The following is a 20802-nucleotide window of genomic DNA, read 5'->3' as shown; positions in this document are numbered from 1 at the left end:
CTTGCTCCTTGACTCTTTTCCGTTTGGCCATTATTTGCTTTCTTCTGGTCCACTCCATTGATGTGAGTCCCAGTTTCCTTTTCATCGTTATTGGTTTCCTGTGGAATTCCATTCATTTCCATTAGTTTAGCCTTCATATGTTTCTCTAATTTGTGGCTATAATCAACCAGATCTGTGAGGATCCTGATGACCAGTGTTTTAAACTGTGCGTCTTAGAGTTTTGCTATTTCTTCGTCACTTAGATTTATCTCTGGGGCTTTGAGGTCTTCTTGCGACATTTTTGGTCTGTTCTGGCCCTTTAAGTGTGAGAAGCGGCGCCTTGGACTCCCAGGTCGCTGGGTTGTGACGCTGTATGTGGAGGCGTGGTCAGAGCGGGGAAATGGCGGCGCCCTCAGCCGCCGCGGCCGGTCCAACCGCCCACTCCCTCGCCTGTCCGCTCGCGCGCAAATAGGCGACCGCAGTCAACACGCAGCACCGCCTCCCCACTGTCTCCTCTGCAGTTGCTCACCTGGTGGGTTGCTCGGTCACTCACTAGGTCCAATCCTGCGTTTGGAACCCGTACGTCTGGATTTGCGCCTCTGGATTCCGCGCCTGGGTCCGTCCGACCTGAGTCCTCCTGTGCAACCCCTCACCAGTCGCCGGTTTCGCCCCTTACCGGTCGGGCTGAAGAATTTGTTGTTAACGGACTTCCGAAAAGTTCAATTTTCCGTGTTCTGGTTGTGTTTTCTGATGCTAATATTTAGTTGTTCCTAAACTTGGTTGTGTGAGAAGGCACGGCACATCCACCTATACCTCCATCTTGGCGGAAGTCCTCCCTTCCCCTTTTATTCTTTGAATACAAACATGTCTTTTATTTCTTTCAGAGGTTACTTCAAAGTCTTTGTCTGCTATGCCCAACATCCCTCAGAGACCATTTCAATTACTTATCTGTTAGCCTCACTATATCTCAAATTTTTCTATTAATACACCATATTTAAAGTGCCTCAATGAGTTTTATGGCACCTCTAGGCCAAGGGAAATATATATGAATTCCATTTATTGAGTAGTTAGGTTCAAGCAACATAATAATCATTCATGTTCTAACAACTTAGTGGCTATTGGGGAAAAGACACATATGTTAAATAAAAAATAATATTTTGAACTTCTGGACAACATGAAGGTGTAGGTAGATACGCTTCACTTCCATGTCCAACCAAAAGAAGGATAACAACCAATTTAAAAGGAAAAGCAACCAGAACTGCCAGAAAATTGAACTGTATGGAAGTCTGAGAACAAAAGAATTAAAGAAGAAACATTCACCCAGACTTGTAGGTGGGGCAGAGATGGGCAGCTGGGGTGGAGAGCACTCCCAGCAAGGTGGTGGGTGTGCAAGGCAGCAGCTGGCAGGATAGGAAGTCCCACATTCATGTGTGGATAAGCTGGGAGGAACAACTGGGGAGGGAGACAAACTTCACAACCCAGGGTTTCAGCTGGAAAAGAAAGCTTCAGTACCTCCACCTGCAAAAATGTGTTGGGGTGCGGTTGTGGGAGAATCTGCCAGTCTCACAGGAGAGAATGTTGGAGGGGCCCAAGGGGTCCTAGAACATACACCAGCCCACCAACCCGGGAATCAGCACCAGTGCAGCACATCAAAGGGCTCGATTCACTTGTGAAATGCACGGGACGTAACTGAAAGGGGCGGTGAGCCAAACAATCAGCACTGTTCTTTTTCTGATCCCTCCCTCAAATACAGCACCACAATGTAGTGATGTGAGTTGCCTCGTTTTGGTGCATACTTAAGGCTCTGCCCTTTACAATGTTACAGGTGGGCCAAGAAAAATAAATATGGCCCAAACGAAAGAACAGATCAAAACTCTAGAAAAAAATTAAGTGACAAGGAGATGGCCAACCTATCAGTTGCACAATTGAAAACACTGGTAATAAGGATGCTCACAAAAATGACTGAGCATTGTCCCAAATTAAAGAAAGAAGTGAAGGCTATGCAGAGTGAAATAAAGAAAATTTTACAGGGAACCAACAATGAAGAGAAGGAAACATGGACTCAAATCAACAATTTAGAACAGAAGGAAGAAATAAACATTTAACTGGAATGGAATGAAGAAGCAAGCATGCAGAATATTAAGGAGAGGCATAGGAACCTCTGGGACAACTTTAAACCTGCCAACATCCAAATCATAGGGGTGCCAGAAGAAGAAGAAGAGCAAGAAATTGAAAACTTATTTTAAAAAATTATTGAGGAAAACATCCCCAGTCTGGCAAAGCAGTCATTCAAGTCTAGGAAGCTCAGAGAGTCCCAAAGAAGTTGGACTCATGGAGAACCCCACCAAGACATGTCATACTTTAACTGCCAAAGATTAAAAATAAAGACAGAATCCTAAAAGCAGCAAGAGAAAAGTAGACAGTGACCTACAAAGGAGTTCTCATAAGACTTTCAATGGATTTCTTGAAAGAAATTTTGCCAGTAAGAAGGGCTGCAGGCAAATATTAAGTCATGAAAGCAAGGACCTGTATCCAAGACTACTCTATCCAGAAGAGCTATTATTTAGAATGGAAGGGCAGATAAAGTGCTTCCCAGATAAGAAAAGCTAAAGGAGTTCATCATCACCAAGCCCTTATTATATGGAATGAAATAAGAGACTTGTCTAAGAAAAAGAAGATCAAAACTATGAACAGTAAATAAACAAGAAACTCACAACATCAACAACTCAACCTACAAAAAAAGAAGCTCAAAAATAGACTAAATGAACTAGAAGAGGAACAGAATAATAGAAATGGAGGTCACATGGAAGATTATCAGTGGGGAGAGGGAAGGAGGAGAATGAGGGAAAAGCCAGAAGGAATAAGAAGCATTATTGGCAGGTAGAAAATAGACAAGGGGAGGTTAAGAATAGTATAGGAAATGGAAAAGCCAAAGAACTTAATATGTATGACCCATGCACATGAACCAAAGGGCGGGGGGAATGCTAAAGGGCATGGAGAAACTGGGCAGAGGGGACAAAGTGGGAGAAAAATGAGACAAATGCAATGACACAATCAGTAAAACATAGTAAAAAATAAAGTATTAGACAGTAAAAATAAAGAAGAGAATAAAGAATATGAAAATAAAATGGCTAAATATACATATCTATCAACAATAGAATCTACAAATCAAAATAAACAAGTAAAACAGAAAGAGAATGACAGATACAGAAAATGTTTTGATGATTGCCAGATGTGAGGGAATTACAGGGATGGGCAAAAATACCAATGAGTAGTTACACAATATACATGGGAACATATAGTACAGCATAGAGAATAGAGTAGCCAAAGAGCATATATGCATGACCAATGGATGTTGACAATGGTGTGGGGATAGCTTGAGGCTGGGTGGAGGAGAGCAAAGAGGAAAAATTGGAACAACTGGAACAGCAGAAACAATAAAATATAATTAAGGAAAAAATAAGGCAAATAAGGCAAGGTCTGAAATCAATAATGTAGTTGAAGAGGCAGCAGAATTTGTGGAGCAGAACAGTGTGATATCCAGTGGAGGCCTTGCATCTGAAGGATATGAATGTCTTACCAGAGTAGAGTCACCTGTGAGAAAAGAAGTGGTGACAAGGTGTCCTCCCAACATGACATGCCACCAGACTGTCCAGGGTGACAAGAAACAGCTAGCTGGACAATATCAAACTAACAGCTCAGTGTTTGCCATCTGAAGTTTGACAAACTAGTATCTGCTGTAAAACTACCTATGCAGTATGTGTGCAATAGTATCCCTGAGCAAAACATGGCTTTCATTTAAATCCGATGTTCTGCATTGTGCTTTATAGTATAGTGCTAACAATTAACCATTTGTATTATAGCTTCAATATTAGGGCTGACTTTTTCTAAAGATATGTTAGCAGAAAACTGAAAATCTGCAGTGTCCTTTTGTGGAGGGGTTTAGAAATACTAGAATTATTAAAGCCATTAACCTGATTTACATCAATTTTTAGGTTGTTTTTCCCTGCCATTCTTACTTTGCTTATATAATTACTGTAGAAAACAATTTGAAGGAAGGCTCTTCTAAAAAAATTACATGTTTTAAAAAATATTTTATGTATTTATTTTGAGAGACAGGGGGGAAGGAAGAAGAAAAAGAGGGGGAGAAACATCAATGCTTGAGAGATATATACATCAGTTGGTTGCCTCTCTTATGCCTCCAACTGAGGACCTGGCCTGCAACTCAGGCATGTGCCCTGACAGGGATTCAAACCAGAGGCCTTTTGGTTCACAGGCTGGCACTCAATCCACTGAGCCACACCAGTCAGGGCAAAATATTACCTGTTTAAAGCTCTTTTTTTTTCCCTTTATTTTTTTATGTCTGTAGTTGTAGAAATATATCTTCCTGTATAGAAGCCTGTAATTTTTTGCTCCTTTTAAAATTTTATCGATTATGCCATTACATTTGTTCTATTTCGCCCCCTTCATTTCCCTCCACCCTGAACACCCCTCTTCCACCATTCCCCCCCTTTAGTTCACGTGTCTCAGGTTCTTTAGATTCTATATTCCCCCTACTATTCTTACCCTCCCCCCTATTTTCTATCTACTGTCTATGTTACTTATTTTCTGTACCTTATCCTCCCACTCCCCTGTTGCTAACCCTTCATGTGATCTTCCTTTCTATGGTTCACTCCTGATCTAGTTGTCCTCTTAGTTTTCTTTTGTTTTAGGTGTGGCTGTTAATAACTGTGAGTTTGCTGTCCTTTCACTGTTCATCTTTTTTATCTTCTATTTATTAGATAAGTCTCTTTAACATTTCATATAATAATGGCTTGGTGATAATGAACTCCTTGAATTTGATCTTATCTGAGAAGCAATTTATCTGTCCTCCCTTTCTAAATGAAAGCTTTGCTGGATAGAGCAATCTTGGTTGTAGGTCTTTGGTTTTCATGACTTGGAATACTTCTTTCCAGCCCCTTCTTGCCTGTAAGGTCTCTTTTGAGTAATCTGCTGACAGTCTGATGGGGACTCCTTTGTAGGAGACTGTCCCCTTATCTCTTGCTGCTTCTAGGATTCTCTCCTTCATTTCACTCTTGGCTAATGTAATGATGATGTGCCTTGGTGTGTTTCTTCTTGGGTCTAACTTCTTTGGGACTCTCTGAGCTTCCTGGATTTCCTGGAAGTCTATTTCCTTTGCCAGAATGGGTAAGTTCTCCTTTATTATTTGTTCAAATAAGGTTTCCACTGGTGGCTGTTCCTCTTCCCCTTCTGGTATCCCTATAATTCGAATGTTGGAATGTTTAAAGATGTCCTGGAGGTTCCTAAGCCTTTCCTCATTTTTTTGAATTCTTTTTTTTTTATATTTTTAAATTTTATTTATTTATTTTTTAAAAATTTTTTAAATTGATTATGCTGTTACAGTTGTTCTATTCCCCCTTTATTCCCCTCCACCCTACCCCCCATCCCCACCATCACCCCCCCTTTAGTTTATGACCATGTCTCTCAGGTCCTTTAGATTCTATATTTCCCATGCTATTCTTGCCCCCCCATCTATTTTCTATCTACTGTCTATGCTACTTATTTTCTGTACCTTCTCCCCCTTCTCCTCCTCCCACTCCCCTGTTGCTAACCCTCCTTGAGATCTTCATTTCTATGTTTCCACTCCTGATCTAGCTGTCCTTTTAGTTTGCTTTCGTTTTAGGTGTGGTTGTTAATAACTGTGAGTTTGTTGTCCTTTCACTGTTCATGTTTCTTTAACTTCTTTTTCTTAGATAAGTCCCTTTAACGTTTCATATAATAAGGGCTTGGTGATGATGAACTCCTTGAATTTGATCTTATCTGAGAAGCACCTTATCTGTCCTTCCATTTTAAATGAAAGTTTTGCTAGATAGAGCAATCTTGGTTGTAGGTCTTTAGATTTCATGACTTGGAATACCTCTTTCCAGCCCCTTCTTGCCTGTAAGGTCTCTTTTGAGAAATCTGCTGACAGTCTGATGGGGACTCCTTTGTAGGTGACTGTCCCCTTAGCTCTTGCTGCTTCTAGGATTCTCTCCTTCATTTTAATCTTGGCTAATGTAATTACGATGTGCCTTGGTGTGTTCCTTCTTGGGTCCAACTTCTTTGGGACTCTCTGAGCTTCCTGGATTTCCTGGAAGTCTATTTCCTTTGCCAGATTGGGGAAATTCTCCTTTATTATTTGTTCAAATAAGTTTTCCACTGGTGGCTGTGCCTTTCCCCCCTTCTGGTACCCCTATCATTCGGATGTTGGAGCGTTTAAAGATGTCCTGGAGGTTCCTAAGACTCTCCTCATTTCTTTGAATTCTTGCTTCTTGACTCTTTTCTGTTTGGCCATTATTTGCTTTCTTCTGGTCCACTCCATTGATTTGAGTCCCAGTTTCCTTTTCATTGCTATTGGTGTCCTGTGCAATTCCATTCATTTCAATTAGTTTCGCCTTCATATATTTGTCTAATTTGTCGGTATAATCAACCAGTTCTGTGAGGATCCTGATCACCAATGTTTTAAACTGTGCGTCTGTGAGTTTTGCTATTTCTTCATCGCTTAGATTTATTTCTGGGGCTCTGAGATCCTCCTGCGCCATTCTTGGTCTGTTCGGGCCCTTTAAGTGTGAGAAGCGGCGCCTTGGATTCCCAGGTCGCTGGGTTGTGACGCTGTATGTGGGGGCGTGGCCAGAGCTGGGGAATGGCGACCCCCTCTGCCGCTTCTCACAGCTGGGTGCTGAGGAGCAGTGCCTTAGGTGGTTCACCTGGGCCGGGCCACTCAGAGTCGCTGGGTTATGACGCTGTATGTGGAGGTGGGGTCAGAGCAGGGAAATGGCGGCGCCCTCCACTGCCGCTTGCCGTGGGGACCTGCCGGCCCGGTCCAACCGCCCACTCCCTCGCCTGTCCACCCTCGCACAAATGCGCGACCTCAGTCAACACACAGCCCCGGGCGTGGCTGTCTCCCCCGAGGTCGCTCGCCTGGTTGCTCGCTGGGTCGCTCACTAGGTCTGACCCTGCGCCTGGATTCCGTGGGCCTGAGTGTGTCTGGCCGAGTCCTCCTGTGCAACCCTGCTCCTCCAGCCGCTGGTTTCGCCCCTTACCGGTCAGGCTGAAGAATTTGTTGTTAACGGACTTCCGAAAAGTTCAATTTTCCGTGTTCTGGCTGTGTTTTCTGTTGCTAATATTTAGTTTTCTCTAATCTTGGTTGTGGGAGAAGGCACGGCACATCCACCTATGCCTCCATCTTGGTGGAAGTCCGAATTCTTGTTTCTTCATATTTTTCTGTTTGGTCCTTTTTTTCTTCCTTCCGGTTTACTTCCTTGATTTGAGTCCCAGTTTCCTTTCCATTACTCTTGGTTTACAGTGCATTTCCATTCATTTCCATTAGTTTAGCCTTCATATGTTTCTCTAATTTGTGGCTGAAATCAACCAGTTCTGTGAGCATCCTGATCACCAGTGTTTTTAACTGTGCATCTGCAAGTTTGGCTATTTCTTCATTGCTTAGATTTATTGGCTCTGGAGGTGTGAGTTCTTCTTGAGCCATATTTTCATCTGTTTATGCCTGTTACATTTGAGGAGAGGCACTTTATGTGTTCACCAGGGCGGGGCCACTCAGGTCGCTGGTTTGTGATGCTGTATGTGGGGGCGGGGTCATAGAGGGAGCAATAGCGGTCCTCTCCATTCCCTCCCACCTGGTCTGCCTTACCACTTGCCCCTCTGTCTGTTTACCTGCATGCAAATGTGCTATGGCGGTCAGCCAGCCTCCCACTGCCCTGCACTGGGGCCTATGTGGTCTCTCTCAATGCTCACTTGTTTGCTGATTTATCTGCGTGCAAATGTGTGACTGTGGTGAGGGCTCATGCCTGGGTTGTGGGTCCGGTCCCCAGTGGGGGCCATTTCAGAGGTAACCAATCAGTGTTTTTCTCTCCCATCAAGGTGTCTCTCCCACTCTTTTTCTCTTCCTTCCATTCTCCCTAAAAATAAGTGAACACAATGTAAAAATTTAAAACAAACAAACAAACAAAAATAATATTCTGTCTTACAAATTCTCGTAAAGATGGAGATGTAGTTCAACATGGTCTCCTCATCACACAGCCACAGAAAATTACAGCTAAACTACAGAACCATCACTCACAACCATCAGGGAATGTGAGCTATATGGAAGTCTGACAACTAAGGAGTTAAAGAAACAACATTCATACAGATAGGTAAAAAGGGTGGAGGGGCAAAGGCAGGAAGATTTGGAGTGGGGCCAGTCTCATACCCATATGTGGTGGATATAAATTGGGGTGACATCTCAGGAGTGAGGGATCCCAGCCCACAGCAGCCCAGTCAGCCCAGGGTTCCAGTGCTAGGAAGCTAAGTCCCCATAACTTCTGGCTGTACAAACCAGTGAAGGTTGGGTCAGTGGGGTATTCAGGCTTCTACTCTTGGAGAACCCTGGACATGAACTTACTCAGACCCACTCCCTGCAGGCTCCACCATGGGGCAAGCACTTTGAAGGGCACCAGGGATACACGTGGAAAAACTGAAGAGTCTGGCATCAGGATGACAGCTGGGAGACAGATTCTCCCCAGAAATGACTGTAGACAACAGCCATGTTCCTTTTCTGAGCCCTGCTTCACACAGAGCCACTGTGCAGGAGCACAATATCTTAGACCCCATCACCTGGCTTACACAGTTAGTCTACCCTGACAACTATGCCCTGGTATGTGAAATCTGAGTGAATGAGCAAGAGTGTAGGCAAGTGTGTGGAAGCAAATTAGATGCCTGCTCAGAATCTGGAAACATTTTTTGACAGAGCCCTTCACATTGTATAATAATATACTAAGCTGTTAAATCTTAGTTTAGGAAGAGGTGACTCTTAGGAACCCACCCAAATTTCAGTAGGCTTAGGATAGCTGTCCTTGGGCAGATCTGAGTTCAAGTACTTGTTCAGCATTTATTGTGTTCTGTTGGATCTCAGATAGAGACTTTCTGAGTGTCAGTGTATCTCCCATAATTTGGGCACAAGCACAGTTCCTATTTCATAGGTTTGTGAGCCTCAGGGGCAGCGAGTGCGTAATGATTTGAGCATAGAGCTGACACAGAGTACATGTTAATAGATAATAGCTGTTATTATTATCATTCATAGTACTGTATAAAGTTTCACTCCCTTTCATCCCAGCTCTGAATGCTCAATCTCTAGCAAGGTGAATAGACAGCTGTTCTATTTTTTATTTCTCTACTATCAACTTTGCACCTTGTTTTCCTCCAGCCCTCTGCCTACCATTCTTAACTCTGTCCCTAACTCTAGTCCCACCCAAGCCACACCTCACTCCCATTGGCTCTGTAACTAGCCATGGCCTTTTGTGGGGGCAGTTATACTTCTAGCTCAGCGGGGAAGGAAGCTCATGGTGTAGTTTGGTGGGATGGTGGCAAAGCCCACATGTTTGGGAGACACATCGATGTCCTGGGGTGTCTTCAGAGACTTGAAGTGGAAGTTCTGCATGATGGTGGTGAGGAAGAGAAAGAGCTCCATTCTAGCCAGGCCTTCTCCAAAACAGTACCGCTTTCCTGAAAAGACAGGTGGGAGGAGGTGAGGCCTACTCCTCTTTCAATTCCTGATGTATTCTCCTGGGGAGGAGGGGAAAGTCTGTGGAAGGCCTGAGAGACCTTCAGAGAAGCCCCTAAGCTCCCTCAGCCTCAGTTTCCCTTGTATGTGGGACTGGGGTGAGTCATATCAGGATGTAGCAGAGAGAATTTACATGACCCTTCCTCTCAAACACACTCATATGGCTACTGTGCAGCCATCTCCTTAGGAATCTGAACAATTTAAGTGACCTTGGACAAATCTCTGAGTCTCTCTGGGCCTTGACTTTTCTCATTTCTGCAATGGATATGATCATCCCTTTCTTTCTGACTGGGCTTAGGTACTTGGTAGTTATGAAGTTTGCAGCTGGTTGTCTGTAGGGTATATTATAAAAGGGACTTCCAAGGTGGAGGAAAACACTAGGCTACACCTCAGAGAGGGGAGCTGGGATGAAGGGGTCCCTGTTGTTGTGACTGGTGGCCTGGCATCACACAGTAGTCTCTTACCGATGGAGAAAGGCACAAAAGCATCATTCTTCTTAAACTGTCCCTCCTCATCTAGGAAGTGCTGGGGGTTGAAATCAAGAGGGTTGGAGAAAAACTTGGGGTCCTTCAGCACAGAGCCCAGCATTGGAAACACTTCAGTGCCCTGGTGGGGGGGGGGAAGGGGATTTGATAAGTGAAAGGAGGAATGTGTGTGGTGAGAGCTCATGGAGTTAGAGGGGTTATTTGGGTACCAGAGGTGAGGAGAAATGGGAGGCAGGGAAGTCAGGGTCTTTCCTGAGGTAGGAGATTTGGGGGATATGAGTTTTAAGTCCCTGTGACCAAAAGTTCAGGGAACCTGGGGTCTCTGTCTCCTGGGGCAGGAGGTTTGGGAAACATGCAGTCAAATATCTCAATTCATGATGTTTCAGACCATTATAGTCATGTTCCAGAGGTAGGCAGGCCTGGGGAAATGAGTATAATGTCTCTTCAGAAATGAAATATGTGTGACATAGCATTCATATGTACCTAAGACTTAAGGCAAGAAGTTTTTGCTACAGTTAAGATTCAGTTTTTTTCTGAGTAGGAAAGTTGAAAGGATATGTGATTGAGGAAGCCTAGAGCTGAGGGTGTCAGAGAGACACTGGAAAGGTTGTAAGGACACTGGGGTGTTGGGTCACAGGGAGCAGGTTTGAGATTCATGTAGACTGGGCAAGGGCAGCACCTTGGGGAGCAGAAAGTTGCGAAACTTGGTGTCCTTGGTGACTCTACGAGCCAGGCCCATGGGGATAATGTCTCCAAATCTTTGGATCTCATGGATTACTGCCTCTGTGTAGGGCATCTTGGCTCGGTCTTCGAACTTGGGCTGACGGTTCTTGCCAATCACTCGGTCAATCTCTTCATGGACCTTGGCTGGGGGATAGGAGAGAATATGTTTAGGTACCTAGTGGTCTCTGGGCAGGGATGATAATCCAAATCTGCACAACTGGATATATGACATGCATGACTTCGTGTGTGACATGCAGAAAACATTCAAAAAGGTTGTCCAGAGACATTGTTGGCACTGGGTCCTGATGACCTGGTTGTGCCAGAATCATCGGGGAATCTGTGAGGGAGAAGACTTGGGGAATGGTCTGCAGGGGCAGGCAGTGAGCCCTTTGTGGGCTGAGCACAGGAGCTATTTAGTAATCAGTTCAGATTGTCTTAGGTGAATATCATCACCTAGTGTTTGTTTAGCAGGATGTAACTGAGGGCCCAGGGATTTGAGATGTGAGAATATACAGTCGGCTCAGAGGAATTTTGAGGGTCTGTGGCCTTCATTTCTCTGTCCTATCCAGTCTCACCTGCCACATCTGGGTGCTTCATGAGCAAGAGGAAGCCATAACGGAGGGTAGTGCTGACCGTCTCAGTGCCCGCAAAGAAAAGGTTCAGTGTGGTCATTACCATGTTCTTCATGTAGAACTCTGTGTTGGGGTTCTTCTGTTCCTGCGGGGAGGGACAGCTTTAGGCCTAGCCCACTCCCTCGTGCTCTCAGATTCCAAAGTTGGTAATAATGGCCCGAGTTGTGCTAGGCTTTTTCATAGGCTACTGGTTGTGCCCCAAATCATTTTCTCACACTCTCTACCCAGCTTACTGTGTGTTTTTTAATTACCAGCTTAGTTAGCACTTTTTAATTGTAGAAATATTAGGGGGGGGTAGTGACAGAGAGTTAATGAAAAAAGAGAGGCAGAGAGACCATGATAGATTGCCTCAGAGAGAGTTGAAGAGCTATTTTCTGAAACACGGACAGACTTTTAAGCAGCTGTACAGTATTTCTTCCTGAAAATTCTTGCAGCTTTAATGGAGAATCCACTCCCTGATTCTTTCATCTCGAACTTCAGACCCCATAAAGCCCTGTTTCCTTTCTTCACAGAAAGCCCAGGTCACCTGTCCACACAGGTTATCTGATAACCAGGGAAAGAAAGGTAAGAGCATGGAGGACAAAAGCATTCGCCTTAGAGTCTGAGAGGCCAGGATTTGAGCTAGATTCCAGTGCTTCCTCACTGTGTGACCTCAGGCATGGCTCTTTAACTCTCTGGGTCTCACTTTCCTCATTCGTACAATCAACATCATAGTAGACCTCTAGAAGAAGTGGTATGAGTGTTAAATAAGAGAAAACCATAAAGTTGTGAGAATAGTGCTGGTTGCATGACAGTGTTATAGATGTTCTCTTACTTAAGATTTGCACACGCAATTTCAGACCATGGGTAAGGGGCTCAGTAAAGAGTACAATGATGGTTAATTCACTGGAGTTGTGAATATTATTATGATACAGTGGGGAAAATAAATGGACCTGTTTCTTTCCCACCTTGAGCATGTTTTCTTTCTGCTTGGCTTTAGACCTCTCAGCACTGGTTGCTGACATGTACCTCTTGCATGCGGATGAGGAAGGAGTCAATAAAGTCCCTCGGGGAGTTGGGATCCAGTGTACGTTGGTTCTGCTCCACCTTCTTGGTTATAAAGTTCTCCAGCCCCTGAAGCTCCTTAAATGCCTGTTGCTGGGGCCCTGGTAGGTGTTTCATCACTGAGTAGAACATCTCATATAGCTGAGGGTGGAACGTGGAGAAGGGAAGGAAAGGAGACGAGTTGATGGCCATCATCAAATGGAAGTGGAACTTGTGTCAGGGCAAGGGAGGCACTAGTTTAAAGGCACCAGTCCTGATGTTTAGGTATTTTAGTGGGACTGGACGGAGTAGATATCTATAATTTCAAGTGAGTTAAGTGTGAAGTCCCTTGTTCTAAAATTTAGGAAATTTGGGGTGGGATACATATCTAGAATCCCTCCCTTGCTTCCTTCCTTCTTTTCTTCTTCCCTTTCTTCATTTCCTTTCTGTTTTTGTAGGGGAAGTATAGCTGAGATATCCAGGTATTGGAAAGTGGGTTTTGGGCACCTCTCTTGGGTTCACTTCTGCAAGGGAAAAGACTGGTTTTGAGTGGACCCTGTCTAGAAGAGGATAGGATTTGGGAAACCTGAGTGTGTGTGGGAAAGTAGTTGTTTCATTGTGGTAGGATGGGCATTGAGCCAGGGTGGAACCAATCACCTGCCCCATAGGCGTAGCTGTGAACTGGAAGCTTCCCAGCATCATGCGCAGCAGAGACAGGAACTCTTTGTCCTCATAGTCAAAACGATCCCCAAACACAATGGAGCTGATGACATTGGAGACAGTTCGGCTCAGGAAGAAGGTGGGGTCTATGAAGGCGCCTGGGAGGTGGTGTGGGGTCGGTAAGTGAGAAGGGATTAGGGAGAGTGAACTTGATGAACTGATGCCAGTCTGTGAATTCCAGGAACACCTTCCCCCAACCCAGTTCCCTTCCTAAGTCAGAAAGTGCCTGGCCATGTAGTGCGTTTTCCTCCTCCATACCCTGGAGTCCCCAGCTCACCACGTGTGCCCCGAAATGCCTCAAGGAGGAAGCCTGCCTCCTCCTGGATTCGCTCTTCAATGCCCCGCTTGCCCACTCCGAAGTCCCGCAGCGTGGTGATGGAGAAGCGCCTGAGCTGCTTGGCGCGCTCCCCGTTGCTGAAAGCCACACCTGTGGAGGGAGGGTAGGAGTGGGGGGTTGGCTTTGAGAGGGGCCGGGCTGAGAGTCGTGGGTACAGAGAGGGGGGAGGGGAGAGAGAGAGAGAGAGAGAGAGAGAGAGAGAGAGAGGGAGAGAGAGAGGTGGAGAATGGCAGAGAAAGAAATACAAAAAGAGATAGAGACCAAGTTGGAAGTAAATCAGAAGGAAAGGTGCACAGAGAAGCAGTGGGATGCAGAGACACTCACATGAAGAGAGAGAGAGATAGTAGAGGGAAGCAGGGAAAGTGAGGTATCTGGAGATCTGGGAGGTGGAAGTAAAAACTGATAGGGATCCTAAAACGAAGGTGAAGAAGGGTGAAAATATATATACCAAGAAACAGAGAAGGTCTGGAGACAGAAGAGTAGTAACAAGAAATGGATGCATGCACATTTTGGAACAGAAATAGTATGAGATTCTAGGACAAAGAGGCAGGGAGGTGGAGAGAGAAACATGGAGAAGCACAGAAAATCAGAAGGAGAACAAGAAAAAAAGGAACATGGAGATATGGGACCAGGCATGCAAAGCAAAAATCCCAAGAGCTTCTAAGAGATACAGAGAGGAGAGATGGTTAATGAGAGAAGTGGGAGATGGAGTAGAGAGAAGCAGGGAGATGCAGACACACTAAGAGAAGTTGGACGGGTCACAGGGATAACAAGGATGGAGATAAAAATGGAGAGGAAGGGCTCTGACACAGGCCTGAGTGGGTGGGTCAGTTGGCAGCAGAATGCTGGGGAAACCAAGGTCATTAAATCTGCTTGAACCCACAAAGGATTCTCCTCACCGTAGCCTTTGAAGAGCCAGTCGAAGGTGGCCTGCTCGCCTCGCCCACTGAATTCCTCTGCCTGGTCCACCAGAGCCTCCTTCACAGCCTCCTGGCCACACAGCACCACCACCCGCCGCGGGCCCAGGTGTACCATGAACACTGGACCATAGCGCTCCCTGATCTGAAGGAGGGGGGGGCAGGAGTGGTGAGTGCACACAGCCTCAAGTCTGAACTGGCTCTGTATCCAGCCCTGACAGAATGGCACTCATTTTGCCCAGGTTCTGACAGTCAAGGGACTGCACACCCTAAGATCTGGTCTTTCCTGGCTAGGACCCTGACGCTAAACTTTCAAAACACCCTCTTCCTGCTAGTTTGGTCCACCCTTTCCAATCCCTAACCACAAAGTCCCAGCCAGACTGCAGAGGCCCCAAGCCCCACCCCACCACCTGTCTCCCTGCCTGCTGACACCTTCATGAGGGAGTTGTACATCTGCTCTGTGTTCAGCTGCAGGTAGTTCCCAATGAAAGGCAATGCGGGTGGGCCAGGAGGCAGCTTTCCCCAGAGCTTCCTTTGCTTCCAGACAGACATCAAGACCATTATAGTGAGGCAGGCCAGCAAAGCCACCAGGAGCAGCCCTGAGGCCAGCATGGTGGCACTGAGAGTGGCAGTGAGATGGTGAAGGCTGGCGTGGTGGTTTGCCTTTATATTTCCTGCGACAAAAGGGTGGATTTTGGTTGATTATGTAACCATCTCAAATTCCATTTTAACTACACTCTCTGCGGTGCTCCCCAGCATAGTTTGGGATGTGGCCAAACTAATAGGAGGCAGGTCCTCAGTGGTGGATTAACAGGGAGTGGTCCAAGACTGAATCTGTGACTCTTTGTGAGGAAGCAGCCTGCCCAGGATTTTGGACTTAGGGGGACAGTAAAGAAATTGCAGCACTGAAGTTTCTGTAATATTTGCATGCATAAATCCCCTGATGTTGTGAGTTGGGGGTCTCTGAGAAGAAGGCCCCAACACTAAGTGGTGGATTTTGGTTTCTTAGGAGAGAATAATGAAACATTTAAGAGTAATGGAATGAGACAGGAGTATGGCTGTGGGTTTGGCAATCATTTGCTGAGGAGGGATGTAGGTATAAAAGTCTCAGGATAAGAGCATCTAGGGAATGGATTTGAGGGTCCTTTAGTGAGAAGGGACCCAGCTGTGAATGTGGGTTTCCTGTGGGGAGAGATACAGGGTCTCACAGAAGTAATGCCTGCTTGAATGTGTTTCATAGGATAATAATATGTGTGTAATAATTTATTGTTTTCAATGGAATATTTCACCTAAAATGTCATATGGTGTGCTTCAGTTTGATATTGTTATGTTACTGAATTACATCCTTATGATTTTGTAATAAAAGATTTTGTAATAAAAATAGGGGTGTCATTTGTTCCAGTTCTTGTATATGAAGAATGCAGCTGGATCTTGTAGTCAGGTCCTGTCTATAGATGGTGGCCTGCTTTTGTTTTGGACACAATACCATTTCTTGATGCCCAGAATTCTCATTGGAACCTCAAAGTGAGGTATGGATGGTATGTCACAGAACTGCCCAACTCTGGTTGGAAAAGAAGACCAGAGCTGCTGTTCAGTAGAACTTTCCACAGAAGTGGAGAAGAGTAGTAACTCATGGTTTCAGTTGGCAGAGGGATGGGTCAGGTCTTGGCAAATACCGAGGACAATCACAGTACAGCACAAAACAAATTCAACTGTGTGAAGGGTAGGGTTCCCTGCCCAGATCCTACAGAAGACTATTAAGTTGATTGTATCATTTCTATAGTTATTGTTATTATTATTAATATTTCCAAATTTATGTATGGGTAAACTGAGGGTAGAAAAGAGTGTGGGGAAGAGAAATTCATGTTTCTACTGCTCTACACTTTTCCTCCCTCTTTCTGGGATTGGGTTTTCACCAGTGGAAAGGTCATATTTGAGGGTGTGTGAAGTCCCCTTAGGGATGATTCCTGGCTCATCAGTGATGCTATTAGCAGGCAGAGGGAACTCTGTCAGGAGAGATTTGGGCTAGCTCTAGTGTCAGGAAGAGAGGTGGGCCTTGAGATGCTGAAGGAGAGTGAATAGGATGCATTATTCTGCTGACCTTCCCTCACTGACATTCTTTTGTGATAAGAGGGATGGTTACCCCCTGGTGAGCACTAACTGGAGTTTGAGTCTATGAAGGATCTTACTGAACCTTTGTAGGAATAGGTCTGGGTTATTATCATTCTTACTTTGCAGGTAAGAAGACCAAAACTCCATAAATTATCTGGAGGTCACAGGTAATAAGTGATGGAGCTGGGCTTTGAATTCTCTCTCCATTCTCCATTGACTGGGCCAGCCCACCTGAGGGTCCAATGGAGGCTAAGTTAACAGCAGATGGGTGCTGAGATTGACATCAGCACTGGCAAGTCATGCTATTGGCATCATGTAGCCCTGGTGCGAGAGGGTGTCTCATTGGCATTGAGTTTATCTCCAGGTAGAGAGTAAGATTCAAAATAAGTTTGCACTGAACTTGATACCAGGAGAACATAATAGAGCCACCTCTGGTGTTAAGAGCACTCTGTGGCTGGCTTCAAGAGAGTATAAGGGTGGTATCATAGAGGCTCTGAGGCTGGTTTCAGTAGGCTCTGGTATGAGTGCCAGGTAAGTGCTGAGATTGGTCCCATGTGGGCCTGAGAGGGGCCCCAGGTAAGCACTGGGCAAGCTCCGATGTTTAGAACACCATGCTCAGATGCCACTTCTAATCTCTGGTGAAGTGACTCATCTGGTCACTCATCTGGTGCAGGTGAGTGAGGTTGGCACCCCCAGGACTGGCATCTTTCTCAAATAATTCTAGGCTCCTGAAATCTGAGACCTGTAGGGAGGGAACAAAGTATGAGAACAAAGCAAAGAAGGAAAGTTTTTTTTGTTGGTTTTGGGCGGGGAAGAGAAGGGAAGGAGGATTTACATTGGCTTGGCAGGTAGCAATCCCCTAATCTTTCTTTTTGTCTTTTTCTAAATTGAGGTAGCTTTGGTTAACAGCTTTGTAAAGATTTCAGATGTACAGCATTGGAATTCGATATCTGTATACTCTATTGCATGCTTATCACCAAAAGCTTAGTTTCCATCCCTGCACCTGGGTTGGCCTGAAGCCTGGGACCTTCGTTTCCCCACCTGGTTCCTTGAGAAGGAGGCAGGTAGGACTTTGGGGAGTTTGTTTCTCAATGAAGTTGGCATGAGGCAAGGCCCTGAGTGGTTAGGCAGTCTGCCATGAGCTGGGTAGGAAGAAAGTGAGGGGTGAAGTCTAGAGTTACTTGAGGTCAAGTGAGTTGGGCCTTGTTTCTGACCCTGGAATGTGGAGTGAGAGATCAGTGTCTGACATCACATGCCTTATCTCCTAGAGACCGAATATGTGCCAGTGTGTGGTGGACTGGGATAGGCTTGAAGAGAAAGGTGGTGCTGAATCCAAGAAATCCATTCCCCTCACTGGGCCTCAGTTTTCCTTTCTGGATGGACAGTACAATGGTTAAGAGCAAGATTAAGACATGGATTAAAATCCTAAGCTTTCTTTCTTCCTTCTTTATTTATTCTTTCATTGTTGTGAGACCTTGAACATGTAACCTAACTTCTCTGAGCCTACAGGGCCAAGGACAGTAACTGCCTCGTTGGCAATTTTGGTGAGAAGTCAATGGGTTAATGTGTGTGATATACACAGCAGTGAGTGTTCAATAAATATCAGCTGTTCTTGTTACCAATCCAAAGCATGAAGAGATAGAGCAAAGGTTTGCTAAACTCTATTCTGGCTTTTACATTCATTGGTCTAAAGTTCCTGCAGCTTTTCCTTTGGGAAAGAAAGAAGACAGAAAGTTTGAGGGGAATGTCCTTCCCTATTTATTCCTCAATGCAGCTGAGTCTGAATAAGAAACTGATCATCCGGATGGTCTGGAGGGACAGTAAATTGGACAGTTTCTGAAGGAGGGCGGGTCAGGGTTAGAACCTGGGGATGTTCTGGATAGATATGGGACCCTGCACAGAACATTGCCCCTCTATTCTTCTCTATTGCAATCCACAAAAGTCTTTGACTTTCTCTTTCTCCTTCCCTGAAAGTCAGCTTTCCCTTCAACCATGTTGAGTGCCCCTGGATGTCTTTAGGTTTGTGTCATTCTATCCAGTAGGTTCTCCTAGATGCCTCTGTCATCCTGTTTATCCTTATTTATATATCTATATATGTTTGTCATTCTGGGTACATATGTGGAGTGTCTGTGCATGTCTGAGTGCATGTGTCAGCATGCCCATCTTAATAAATGAACTCATGGAAATAAAGGGGAAGATGGCAACGGAGTAGGTCGGAGCCTATTGTAGCTCTCGTACTCGTGGGTAAAAATCCTGGCAGATCTATAGAGAAGCAGTGCACTAATCCATCGGTTATCCAGCATTTGTGAAATTAGAAGAACAGAGATTGTGACGGACGCTGAAACACCAGAATGCAGCAGATCAGTGGGGTCTTGGGGACCAGAGTAAAGACGAAGCGGCGGGGGGCTGGTGCCCCTGGCCACGTGGCCCCGGTGCTGCTTCTACGACCAGAGACCAGAGCCAGCGGTCTGAGACCAACACCGCAGGTGTCTTCCACAGGAGCCTGGGCACCCAGCGGCCCCAGTGGCCACCAGCGCGGGCCTGCAGCTCCCCTGCTCCCCATATAAGCAAAACTGGACAACACCGGGCAGAGGCCTGTCTGCTTGCCAGCTTGCATTATCAGGGAGGTTTACAAAGACACAGGGCCTGGTTCAATTGCAGACTCTGTGGTCGCAAGCCTGGGAGAACTGAGAGACGCATTGGCCTCACTGGTCTCATGGGGGTGGACTGAGAGGCAGGCTGTCTGGAGAGGTTTGTTTTTTTTTTTTTGAAAGTGGACTGAGGTGTTCTCCCACCAGGACAGCTTGGTTTGCTTCCCACCAGGCCTTGCAGCGAGCCAGGGGGAAAGCGGAGGCATTTGGGGACTCGCCACAGGACTGGAAAGCACTCTGCTGGTTTCACGGTCCCAGACAGCTTGGCGGGTTCACACAGGCACAGAAACCTCTGAGTCCCCAACACAGGACTGGGAAGTGTCTTGCCAGCTTCACCTGGCTGGTGTGCACAGGCGCAGAAACAGTTGAGTCCCTCCACAGGACTAGGTAGGACTCTAACAGAACCTGTGGGTCCCAAGCAGCTTGGCAAGTGTGCAGGCGCCCACACCCCAATCTGCTAGTCTGGCTGGTGCCTGCACTTGCGCCAGCATCCCAGCCCACAGAGAGATCCTGCTTCAACCAGAAAAACCAGTCTGGACAGTTTGAAACCAACAAAGGAAGGGTTTCTCTGTTGTTGTTATTATTGTTTTGTTTATTTGTTTGTTTATTTGTGTTGGTTTTTCCCCCTTTTTTTAGTAACTTTTATGTGCGTTTGTTTAGTAATCTTATATATATTTTTTTATTTAGTTATTTTTCAAGTACAGTTTTTTTGTCTATTTCTCCCAACCCAGTCCCCCTGCCCAGTCTCCCCACCTCCCTCCTATTTTCCCCCAAGTCCTCATATATTTTTTAATTTTATCACTGCTTTATCTTTGTCTACTATGTTCCTCTCCTTTCTTTTTCCGTGTTTCAGTCTTTCTTCCTTTCCTCTTAACTCATTGCTTTCGCCTCCCTTCTCCTGCCTTTTTGTTTGATTGTTTGTTTGGTGCTTCGTTTCCTTTTACCCACAAGAGACACAAACAACTAGGGACTGTGAAAGGACCAGAACAGGACCCAAAGAGGGGGCATCTCAACAGTAGAGACAGAGAAACAAATTTCACCTTCCTATAGCAGAGAAGCCACGAAGTGTTGCATATTTTTTCATTATTCTTACTTCTTTTATATTTTATGATATATCTGTATTCCTTCTCTTTCTGTATAAGCTTCTCAGTCTTGAGTAGTTATAGTGTATTATTAGACAGGCTCCCCCTGTCCTTTCCTCCACAGTGCTTTGCTAATCCTCTATACTCCACGCCACTTGTTTTTCTTTAGCACACTACCTAAATCTCTATACCCCCTACTCAGAGAGATCAAATAAAGTTTGTTATATGAGTGCTGCTCTAATATTAGTGTAAATAATAGCTGATCTATAGAACAGTAAATACTTCGCAACACATTTTCCAGACAGATCTTAGCCCATTGTGAAGGTCCCTGAATTCTATCACTGTAGTGATTAACTCTATTTGCCACACACTACACCTATTTACTGTTCCTTACACTTACCTTACCTCAAAATCTGACCATCTGAAACCTCACTGCTTTCTAGTTCCAAATAACAACCCTTCCCTCCCCAACAAGAGGCTTATGTTTTGTCCATTCTTTTGTAAAAGTCGAAATTTGGACTGAAGAATACAGTTAACACTCTATAT

At 45.2% G+C, this 20802-nt stretch overlaps 1 protein-coding gene across 1 annotated transcript; it reads right to left on the bottom strand.

Annotated features, from left to right (window-relative positions):
• Positions 1-9317: 9317 nt before the first annotated feature.
• LOC128627795 (cytochrome P450 2A5) lies at positions 9318-15068 on the bottom strand. The gene is made up of 9 exons (XM_053667507.1): positions 14844-15068; positions 14394-14556; positions 13435-13584; positions 13095-13255; positions 12423-12599; positions 11358-11499; positions 10739-10926; positions 10039-10180; positions 9318-9516 (listed from the first exon to the last, which is right to left on the bottom strand). The coding sequence occupies exons 1-9, from the start codon at positions 15021-15023 to the stop codon at positions 9335-9337; spliced, it is 1485 nt and encodes a 494-aa protein (XP_053523482.1). The 5' UTR covers positions 15024-15068; the 3' UTR covers positions 9318-9334.
• Positions 15069-20802: the final 5734 nt, after the last annotated feature.

This window comes from Artibeus jamaicensis, unplaced genomic scaffold (genome assembly GCF_021234435.1).
Source record: "Artibeus jamaicensis isolate MK-2021 breed Jamaican fruit bat unplaced genomic scaffold, CSHL_Jam_final contig_47, whole genome shotgun sequence".
NCBI classification, from domain to species: domain Eukaryota; kingdom Metazoa; phylum Chordata; class Mammalia; order Chiroptera; family Phyllostomidae; genus Artibeus; species Artibeus jamaicensis.
The sequence above is the reverse complement of the archived record's forward strand: the minus strand, read 5'-3'. Positions and strand labels throughout refer to the sequence as shown.